Genomic DNA, 10895 nt, shown 5'->3' with positions numbered 1-10895 from the left:
CAAGCGTCGTGGTGACGTCACCGCCACTTAGTGGCGAATGGCGGTTGTTGTTGTTGTTGTATATGTATGTATATATGTATATGTGTGTGTATATATATATGTATATCTGTGTGTGTGTGTGTCTGTGTGTGTGTATCTGTGTATGTGTCTGTGTGTATGTATATATGTATATGTGTGTGTGTGTGTCTGTGTGTGTGTGTGTATATCTGTGTGTGTGTGTATGTCTCACAGAGATCGAAGCATTCTCAGCTTCGTGAACTGCTCCACGTGGATCCGGCGCAGGGGGTTGAAGGAGATGTTCCTGAGAGGTCACCACGAGGTCACCACGAGGTCACCACGGGGTCACCACGAGGTCACCACGAGGTTGCGACGTCACGGCGTTGTGACGTCACGCGAATATGAGAACAAGAGATGGTGGAGGTGGTGGAGGTGATGGTGGAGGTGATGGTGGAGGTGGAGGAGGTGATGGTGGAGGTGATGGTGGAGGTGGTGATGGTGGAGGTGGTGGTGGAGGTGGTGGAGGTGATGGTGGAGGTCATGGTGGAGGTGATGGTGGTGATGGTGGTGGTGGAGGTGATGGTGGAGGTGGAGGTGATGGTGGAGGTGGAGGTGATGGTGATGGTGGTGATGGTGGAGGTGGTGGTGGAGGTGATGGTGGAGGTGGTGGAGATGATTGTGGAGGTGATGGTGGAGGTGATGGTGGTGATGGTGGAGGTGGTGGTGGTGGAGGTGATGGTGGAGGTGGTGGAGATGACGGTGGAGGTGATGGTGGAGGTGATGGTGGTGATGGTGGAGGTGGTGGTGGAGGTGATGGTGGTGATGGTGGAGGTGGTGGTGGTGGAGGTGATGGTGGAGGTGATGGTGGAGGTGGTGGAGATGATGGTGGAGGTGATGGTGGAGGTGATGGTGGTGATGGTGGAGGTGGTGGTGGTGGTGGAGGTGATGGTGGTGGTGGTGGTGGTGGAGGTGATGGTGGAGGTGATGGTGGAGGTGATGGTGGTGATGGTGGAGGTGGTGGTGGTGGTGGAGGTGATGGTGGTGGTGGTGGTGGTGGTGGAGGTGATGGTGGAGGTGATGGTGGTGATGGTGGAGGTGGTGGTGGTGGAGGTGATGGTGGAGGTGGTGGAGATGATGGTGGAGGTGATGGTGGAGGTGATGGTGGTGATGGTGGAGGTGGTGGTGGAGGTGATGGTGGTGATGGTGGAGGTGGTGGTGGTGGAGGTGATGGTGGAGGTGATGGTGGAGGTGGTGGAGATGATGGTGGAGGTGATGGTGGAGGTGATGGTGGTGATGGTGGAGGTGGTGGTGGTGGTGGAGGTGATGGTGGTGGTGGTGGTGGTGGAGGTGATGGTGGAGGTGATGGTGGAGGTGATGGTGGTGATGGTGGAGGTGGTGGTGGTGGTGGAGGTGATGGTGGTGGTGGTGGTGGTGGAGGTGATGGTGGAGGTGATGGTGGTGATGGTGGAGGTGGTGGTGGTGGAGGTGATGGTGGAGGTGGTGGAGATGATGGTGGAGGTGATGGTGGAGGTGATGGTGGTGATGGTGGAGGTGGTGGTGGAGGTGATGGTGGTGATGGTGGAGGTGGTGGTGGTGGAGGTGATGGTGGAGGTGATGGTGGAGGTGGTGGAGATGATGGTGGAGGTGATGGTGGAGGTGATGGTGGTGATGGTGGAGGTGGTGGTGGTGGTGGAGGTGAATGGTGGTGGTGGTGGTGGTGGAGGTGATGGTGGAGGTGATGGTGGAGGTGATGGTGGTGATGGTGGAGGTGGTGGTGGTGGTGGAGGTGATGGTGGTGGTGGTGGTGGTGGTGGAGGTGATGGTGGAGGTGATGGTGGTGATGGTGGAGGTGGTGGTGGTGGAGGTGATGGTGGTGGAGGTGATGGTGGAGGTGATGGTGGTGGTGGTGATGGTGGAGGTGATGGTGGAGGTGGTGGTGGAGGTGGTGGTCGAGATGATGGTGGAGGTGATGGTGGAGGTGATGGTGGAGGTGATGGTGGAGGTGGTGGTGGAGGTGATGGTGGAGGTGGTGGTGGTGTTGAGGTGGTGGTGGAGGTGATGGTGGAGGTGATGGTGGAGGTGGTGGTGGAGGTGATGGTGGAAGTGATGGTGGAGGTGATGGTGGAGGTGGTGGTGGTGGAGGTGGTGGTGATGGTGGAGGTGATGGTGGAGGTGGTGGTGGTTGAGGTGGTGGTGGAGGTGATGGTGGAGGTGATGGTGGAGGTGGTGGTGGAGGTGGTGATGATGGTGGAGGTGATGGTGGAGGTGGTGGTGGAGGTGGTGGTGGTGGTGGAGGTGGTGGTGGTGGAGGTAGTGCTGGAGGTGATGGTGGAGGTGGTGGTGGAGGTGATGGTGGAAATGATGGTGGAGGTGGAGGAGGTGATGGTGGACGTGATGGTGGAGGTGGTGATGGTGGAGGTGGCAATGGTGGAACTCACAGCTGCTGTAGTTTTCTCAAGTCGTGAAAAATTCTCCGTGGAAGTCGCTCTATCAGATTCCTCGACAGATCCCTGCAACCACAGGAGTGGTGAGTGGGTGAGTGAGTGGGGTGAGTGGGTGAGTGAGTGGGTGAGTGAGTGGGTGAGTGGGTGAGTGAGTGGGTGAGTGAGTGAGTGAGTGGGTGGGTGGGTGAGTGAGTGGGTGAGTGGGTGAGTGGGTGAGTGAGTGAGTGAGTGGGTGAGTGGGTGGGTGAGTGGGTGGGTGAGTGGGTGAGTGGGTGAGTGGGTGAGTGGGTGAGTGAGTGGGTGAGTGGGTGAGTGGGTGTGAGTGAGTGGGTGGGTGAGTGGGTGGGTGAGTGAGTGGGTGAGTGGAGTGGGTGAGTGGGTGAGTGGGTGAGTGAGTGGGTGGGTGAGTGGGTGGGTGAGTGAGTGGGTGAGTGAGTGGGTGAGTGAGTGGGTGAGTGGGTGAGTGAGGTGGGTGGGTGGGTGAGTGAGTGGGTGGGTGGGTGAGTGAGTGGGTGGGTGGGTGAGTGAGTGGGTGAGTGGGTGAGTGAGTGGGTGAGTGGGTGAGTGAGTGGGTGAGTGGGTGAGTGAGTGGGTGAGTGGGTGAGTGGGTGGGTGAGTGAGTGAGTGGGTGGGTGGGTGAGTGAGTGGGTGAGTGAGTGAGTGAGTGAGTGGGTGAGTGGGTGAGTGAGCGAGTGAGTGGGTGAGTGAATGAGTGAGTGGGTGAGTGAGTGATTGGGTGGGTGAGTGGGTGGGTGAGTGGGTGAGTGGGTGAGTGAGTGATTGGGTGGGTGAGTGGGGTGGGTGAGTGGGTGAGTGGGTGGGTGAGTGGGAGAGTGAGTGGGTGAGTGGGTGGGTGGGTGAGTGAGTGAGCGAGTGAGTGGGTGAGTGAGTGAGTGGGTGAGTGAGTGAGCGAGTGAGTGAGTGAGTGAGTGAGAGGGTGAGCGATCAGGTGAGCGAGTGGGTGACTAAGCGAGCGGTGTGAGTGAGCGAGCGGGTGAGTGAGCGAGCGGGTGAGTAAGTGAGCGAGCGGGTGAGCGGGTGAGTGAGCGAGTGGGTGAGCGAGTGGGTGAGTGGGTGAGCGAGTGAGTGGCGAGCGGTGTGAGCGAGTGAGTGGGCGAGCGGGTGAGTGAGTGGGTGGGTGAGTGAGTGAGTGGGTGAGTAGGTGAGTGAGTCAGCGAGATAGTGGGTGAGTGGGTGAGTGAGCGAGCGAGTGAGCGGGTGAGTGAGTGAGCGAGCGATGTGAGCGGGTGAGTGAGTGAGCGAGCGAGTGAGCGGGTGAGCGAGTGGGTGAGACACTCAAACATCTCCGAGATTGTGGAGTGAGTGGAATGTTCGTTCCGCCAGGGCCTGTGGGTGAGTGAGTGAGCGAGTGAGTGAGCGGGTGGGGCGAGCGGGTGAGCGAGTGAGTGAGCGAGTGAGCGAGTGAGTGAGCGGGTGGGCGAGCGGGTGAGCGAGCGAGTGAGCGAGTGAGCGAGTGAGTGAGCGAAGTGAGCGAGTGAGCGAGCGGGTGAGCGGGTGAGTAAGCGAGTGAGCGAGTGAGTGAGCGAGTGGGCGAGCGGGTGAGCGAGTGAGTGAGCGAGTGAGCGAGTGAGCGAGTGAGTGAGCGAGTGAGCGAGTGAGTGAGCGAGTGAGCGAGCGGGTGAGCGGGTGAGTAAGCGAGTGAGCGAGCAGGTGAGTGACTCACAGATCTCCGAGATTGTGGAGTGAGTGGAATGTTCGTTCCGCTAGGGCCTGGATCCGGTTGTCCCTCAGGATCCTGAAGGGGGGAGGGGGGGGGGGTGAGGGGGGAAGGGGGGGGTGAGGGGGGGTGAGGGGGGAAGGGGGGGGGTGAGGAGGGGGGTGAGGGGGGGGTGAGGGAGGGGGGAGGGGGGGGGGTGAGGGGGGAAGGGGGGGGGGTGAGGGGGGGGTGAGGAGGGGGGTGAGGGGGGGGGTGAGGAGGGGGGTGAGGGGGGGGGTGAGGGGGGGTGAGGGGGGGGTGAGGGTGAGGGGATACAAAGACGGAAGGGACGAGGGGAGCGAGGTGGGTGACGTGGTGAGTCACGAGGTGAGTCACGTGGTGAGCGACGTGGTGAGTGACGTGTGAGTCACGTGGTGAGTGACGTGGTGAGTCACGTGGTGAGTCACGTGGTGAGTGAGACGTGGTGAGTGACGTGGTGAGTGACGTGGTGAGTCACGAGGTGAGTCACGTGGTGAGCGACGTGGTGAGCGACGTGGTGAGTCACGAGGTGAGTCACGTGGTGAGTGACGTGGTGAGTCACGTGGTGAGTCACGTGGTGAGTCACGTGGTGAGTCACGTGGTGAGTCACGTGGTGAGTGACGTGGTGAGTCACGTGGTGAGCGACGTGGTGAGTCACGAGGTGAGTCACGTGGTGAGTGACGTGGTGAGTCACGTGGTGAGTCACGTGGTGAGTCACGTGGTGAGCGACGTGGTGAGTCACGTGGTGAGTGACGTGGTGAGTCACGTGGTGAGTCACGTGGTGAGTCACGTGGTGAGCGACGTGGTGAGTCACGTGGTGAGTGACGTGGTGAGTCACGTGGTGAGCGACGTGGTGAGTCACGAGGTGAGTCACGTGGTGAGTGACGTGGTGAGTCACGTGGTGAGTCACGTGGTGAGTCACGTGGTGAGTCACGTGGTGAGTCACGTGGTGAGTCACGTGGTGAGCGACGTGGTGAGCGACGTGGTGAGTCACGTGGTGAGTGACGTGGTGAGTCACGTGGTGAGTGACGTGGTGAGTCACGTGGTGAGTGACTCACAGCACGGTGAGCTGCTCGCAACCCACGAAGGTGGAGTTCCTCACCTCCTTGATCCCGTTGGACTCCAGGTCACTAGCGGAGGGGGGGGGGTTGAGGTGGGGGGGGGCAAGGGGTGAGGGGGGAGGGGGGAGGGGCAAGGGGGGAGGGGGGGGGAGGGGCAAGGGGGGAGGGGGGGGGAGGGGCAAGGGGTGAGGGGGGAGGGGCAAGGGGGGAGGTGGGGGGAGGGGCAAGGGGTGAGGGGTGAGGGGGGAGGGGCAAGGGGGGAGGTGGGGGGGAGGGGCAAGGGGTGAGGGGTGAGGGGCAAGGGGTGAGGGGTGAGGGGGGAGGGGCAAGGGGGGAGGTGGGGGGAGGGGCAAGGGGGGAGGTGGGGGGAGGGGCAAGGGGGGAGGTGGGGGGAGGGGCAAGGGGTGAGGGGGGAGGGGGGAGGGGCAAGGGGGGAGGTGGGGGGAGGGGCAAGGGGGGAGGTGGGGGGAGGGGCAAGGGGGGAGGTGGGGTGAGGGGCAAGGGGTGAGGGGGGAGGGGGGAGGGGCAAGGGGGGAGGTGGGGGGAGGGGCAAGGGGGAGGTGGGGGGCAAGGGGTGAGGGGGGAGGGGCAAAAGGGGAGGTGGGGGGAGGGGGGTGAGGTGGGGAGGGGTGAGGTGGGCGGGGGGGGGTGAGGTGGGGAGGGGCGAGGGGTGAGGGGGGAGGGGCAAGGGGGGAGGTGGGGGGGTGAGTTGGAGGTGTGGGTGAGTGCTCGGGATGAGCAGGTGTGGGTGAGCGGGTGAGCGGGTGGGCGAGTGGGCGAGTGGGTGAGCGGGTGAGTGGGTGAGTGGGTGGGTGGGTGAGTGGGTGAGTGGGCGAGTGGGTGAGCGGGTGAGTGGGTGAGTGGGTGGGTGGGTGAGTGGGTGAGTGGGTGAGTGAGCGGGTGAGCGGGTGGGCGAGTGGGTGAGCGGGTGAGTGGGTGAGTGGGTGGGTGAGTGGGTGAGTGGGTGGGTGAGTGGGTGAGTGGGTGAGTGAGTGGGTGAGTGGGTGAGCGGGTGAGTGGGTGAGTGGGTGAGTGAGTGGGTGAGTGGGTGAGTGAGTGGGTGAGTGGGTGGGTGAGTGGGTGAGCGGGTGAGTGGGTGGGTGAGCGGGTGAGTGGGTGGGTGAGCGGGTGAGTGGGTGGGTGAGCGGGTGAGTGGGTGGGTGAGCGGGTGAGTGGGTGGGTGAGTGGGTGAGTGGGTGGGTGAGTGGGTGAGTGAGCGGGTGAGTGAGCGGGTGAGTGGGTGAGCAGGTGGGTGAGTGGGTGAGTGGGTGACTATTCTAGTGGTGGTGTTTGAAACTTTTCCAAACTGCCGGAGGGAACCACTTGGCGCGCTCACAGCCAGTTGAGGCGAGGCATCTCCTTGCAGAGCGAGAGGCGAGGGAGCTCAGTCAGGGAGTTGTTCAGCAGATACCTGGACACATCAACATCACCACCATCAACATCATCATCAACAGCATCAACATCAACAACATCAACATCACCACCATCAACATCAACAGCATCAACATCAACAACATCAACATCAACAACATCAACAACATCAACAACATCAACATCATCAACATCATCAGTCAGGGAGTTGTTCAGCAGATACCTGGGCACATCAACATCACCACCATCAACATCAACAACATCAACATCACCACCATCATCATCATCAACATCATCAGTCAGAGAGTTGTTCAGCAGATACCTGGGCACATCAACATCACCACCATCAACATCATCATCAACAGCATCAACATCAACATCAACAACATCAACAACATCACTAGTCAGGGAGTTGTTCAGCAGATACCTGGACACATCAACATCACCACCATCAACATCATCATCAACAGCATCAACATCAACACCATCATCATCATCAACATCATCAGTCAGGGAGTTGTTCAGCAGATACCTGGACACATCAACATCACCACCATCAACATCATCATCAACAGCATCAACATCAACAACATCAACATCACCACCATCAACATCAACAGCATCAACATCATCAACATCATCAGTCAGGGAGTTGTTCAGCAGATACCTGGGCACATCCACACCACCACCATCAACAACATCATCATCATCATCATCAACTTTATTATCATCATCAACAACATCATCATCATCATCATCACCAACATCATTAACAACATTATCATCATCATCATCAACAACATCATCATCATCATCAACATCACCAACATCATTAACAACATTATCATCATCATCATCAACAACATCATCATCATCATCAACATCACCAACATCATTAACAACATTATCATCATCATCAACAACATCATCATCATCATCATCAACATCACCAACATCATTAACAACATTATCATCATCATCATCAACAACATCACCAACATCATTAACAACATTATCATCATCAACATCAACATCATCATCATCAACATCATCATCAACATAACAATCAACATCATCATCAACATCATCATCATCAACATCATCAACATCATCATCATCAACATAACAATCAACATCATCATCAGCATCATCATCAACATCATCATCAACAACATCAACATCAACATTACCAACATCATCAACATCACAATCAACATCATCAACATCGCCATCAGATTCCCGTTCACGGCCAACACAACGCTCACCCGAACCGCTTACGGGGCCTCCCCCTAGGTCCACTCGGCCTCAAACGAGTATCTGGGCACGTGGTGAGCTGTCAGGCACACGCCACTGGCAGGGAGAGACAAAGGCGGCCGGGCGTGATGGTGGTGGTGGTGATGGTGGTGGTGGTGATGGTGGTGGTGGTGATGGTGGTGGTGGTGATGGTGGTGGTGGTGGTGGTGATGGTGGTGGTGATGGTGGTGGTGATGGTGGTGATGATGATGATGGTGGTGGTGGTGATGGTGATGGTGGTGATGGTGGTGATGGTGGTGGTGATGATGGTGGTGATGGTGGTGGTGGTGATGGTGGTGGTGGTGGTGGTGGTGGTGGTGGTGATGGTGGTGGTGATGGTGGTGGTGATGGTGGTGGTGATGGTGGTGGTGATGGTGGTGGTGATGATGGTGGTGGTGGTGGTGATGGTGATGGTGGTGGTGGTGATGGTGGTGATGGTGGTGGTGGTGATGGTGGTGGTGGTGATGGTGGTGGTGGTGATGGTGGTGATGGTGATGGTGGTGATGATGGTGGTGGTGATGGTGGTGATGGTGGTGATGATGGTGGTGGTGGTGGTGGTGATGGTGGTGGTGATGGTGGTGATGGTGGTGGTGATGGTGGTGGTGATGGTGGTGATGGTGATGGTGGTGATGGTGGTGGTGATGGTGGTGATGGTGGTGGTGGTGATGGTGGTGATGGTGGTGGTGATGGTGGTGGTGATGGTGGTGGTGATGGTGGTGGTGGTGGTGGTGGTGATGGTGGTGGTGATGGTGGTGGTGATGGTGGTGATGGTGGTGATGATGGTGGTGGTGATGGTGGTGATGGTGGTGGTGATGGTGGTGGTGATGGTGGTGATGATGATGATGGTGGTGGTGGTGGTGATGGTGATGGTGGTGATGGTGGTGATGATGGTGGTGGTGATGGTGGTGATGGTGATGGTGGTGATGATGGTGGTGGTGGTGGTGATGGTGGTGGTGGTGGTGGTGGTGATGGTGGTGATGGTGGTGGTGATGGTGGTGGTGGTGATGGTGATGGTGGTGATGGTGGTGGTGATGGTGGTGGTGATGGTGGTGGTGGTGATGGTGGTGGTGGTGATGGTGGTGGTGGTGGTGATGGTGGTGGTGATGGTGGTGGTGATGGTGGTGGTGATGGTGGTGATGGTGATGGTGGTGATGATGGTGGTGGTGATGGTGGTGATGGTGGTGGTGATGGTGGTGGTGATGGTGGTGATGATGATGATGGTGGTGATGGTGGTGATGGTGGTGGTGATGATGATGGTGGTGATGGTGGTGGTGGTGGTGGTGATGGTGGTGGTGGTGGTGGTGATGGTGGTGGTGATGGTGGTGGTGATGATGGTGGTGGTGGTGGTGGTGATGGTGGTGGTGGTTATGGTGGTGGTGGTGATGGTGGTGATGGTGATGGTGGTGATGGTGATGGTGGTGATGATGGTAGTGGTGATGGTGGTGATGGTGGTGATGATGGTGGTGGTGGTGATGGTGGTGGTGGTGGTGATGGTGGTGATGATGGTAGTGGTGATGGTGGTGATGGTGGTGATGATGGTGGTGGTGGTGATGGTGGTGGTGGTGGTGCCACTCACAGGAAGACGAGGGATGACAGCCCCGTGAAGGTGTCCTGGGTTACGTGAGCCAGCGAGTTGTGGTCCAGCATCCTGCAGATACACGGGGGGCGGTGATGGGGGCGGTGATGGGGGCGGTGATGGGGGTGGTGGTGGTGGTGGGGGTGGGGGTGGTGATGGGGGTGGTGGGGGCGGTGATGGGGGCGGTGATGGGGGCGGTGATGGGGGCGGTGATGGGGGCGATGATGGGGGCGGTGATGGGGGCGGTGATGGGGGCGGTGATGGGGGCGGTGATGGGGGTGGTGATGGGGGTGGTGATGGGGTTGGTGGTGGGGGTGGGGGTGGTGATGGTGATGGGGGTGGTGATGGGGGTGGTGATGGGGGCGGTGATGGGGGTGGGGTGATGGGGGTGGTGATGGGGGTGGTGATGGGGGTGGGGTGATGGGGGTGGTGATGGGGGTGGTGATGGGGGTGGGGTGATGGGGGTGGTGATGGGGGTGGTGATGGGGGTGGTGATGAGGGTGGGGGTGGTGATGGGGGTGGTGATGGGGGTGGTGATGGGGGTGGGGGTGGTGATGGGGGTGGTGGTGGTGGTGGGGGTGGTGGTGGTGGTGGGGGTGGGGGTGGTGATGGGGGTGGTGATGAGGGTGGGGGCGGTGATGGGGGTGGTGATGGGGGTGGTGATGGGGGTGGTGATGGGGGTGGTGATGGGGGTGGTGATGGGGGTGGTGATGGGGGTGGTGATGGGGTTGGTGGTGGGGGTGGGGGTGGTGATGGTGATGGGGGTGGTGATGGGGGTGGTGATGGGGGCGGTGATGGGGGTGGGGTGATGGGGGTGGTGATGGGGGTGGTGATGGGGGTGGGGTGATGGGGGTGGTGATGGGGGTGGTGATGGGGGTGGTGATGGGGGTGGGGTGATGGGGGTGGTGATGGGGGTGGTGGGGTGATGGGGGTGGTGATGGGGGTGGTGATGGGGGTGGTGATGGGGGTGGGGTGATGGGGGTGGTGATGGGGGTGGGGTGATGGGGGTGGTGATGGGGGTGGTGATGGTGGTGGTGATGAGGGTGGGGGTGGTGATGAGGGTGGTGATGGGGGTGGTGATGGGGGTGGTGATGGGGGTGGTGATGGGGGTGGTGGTGGGGGTGGTGATGGGGGTGGTGGTGGGGGTGGTGATGGGGGTGGTGATGAGGGTGAGGGTGGTGATGGGGGTGGTGATGGGGGTGGTGATGAGGGTGGGGGCGGTGATGGGGGTGGTGATGGGGGTGGTGATGGGGGTGGTGATGGTGATGGGGTGGTGATGGTGATGGGGTGGTGATGGGGGTGGTGATGGGGGTGGTGATGGGGGTGGTGGTGGGGGTGGTGGTGGGGGTGGTGGTGGGGGTGGTGATGGGGGTGGTGATGAGGGTGGGGGTGGGGGTGGTGGTGGGGGTGATGGTGGTGGGGGTGGGGGTGGTGATGAGGGTGGTGATGGGGGTGGT

General features: G+C 59.8%; 1 protein-coding gene across 1 annotated transcript in view; it reads right to left on the bottom strand.

Annotated features, from left to right (window-relative positions):
- LOC144955271 (relaxin receptor 1-like) overlaps positions 1-9510 on the bottom strand; it is a gene marked incomplete at its 5' end in the record, with an annotated part of 25991 nt that extends 16481 nt beyond the window's left edge. Inside the window, 6 exons of the mRNA XM_078885549.1 lie at positions 230-301; positions 2436-2507; positions 4126-4197; positions 5196-5267; positions 6535-6609; positions 9439-9510. Of these exons, the coding sequence (XP_078741675.1) occupies positions 230-301; positions 2436-2507; positions 4126-4197; positions 5196-5267; positions 6535-6609; positions 9439-9510 (435 nt within the window). The remainder of the gene's footprint in view (positions 1-229; positions 302-2435; positions 2508-4125; positions 4198-5195; positions 5268-6534; positions 6610-9438) is intronic.
- Between the last annotated feature and the right edge of the window lie 1385 nt (positions 9511-10895).

The sequence above is a fragment of the Lampetra fluviatilis genome, unplaced genomic scaffold (assembly GCF_964198595.1).
Source record: "Lampetra fluviatilis unplaced genomic scaffold, kcLamFluv1.1 SCAFFOLD_687, whole genome shotgun sequence".
NCBI classification, from domain to species: Eukaryota; Metazoa; Chordata; class Hyperoartia; order Petromyzontiformes; family Petromyzontidae; genus Lampetra; species Lampetra fluviatilis.
The sequence above is the reverse complement of the archived record's forward strand: the minus strand, read 5'-3'. Positions and strand labels throughout refer to the sequence as shown.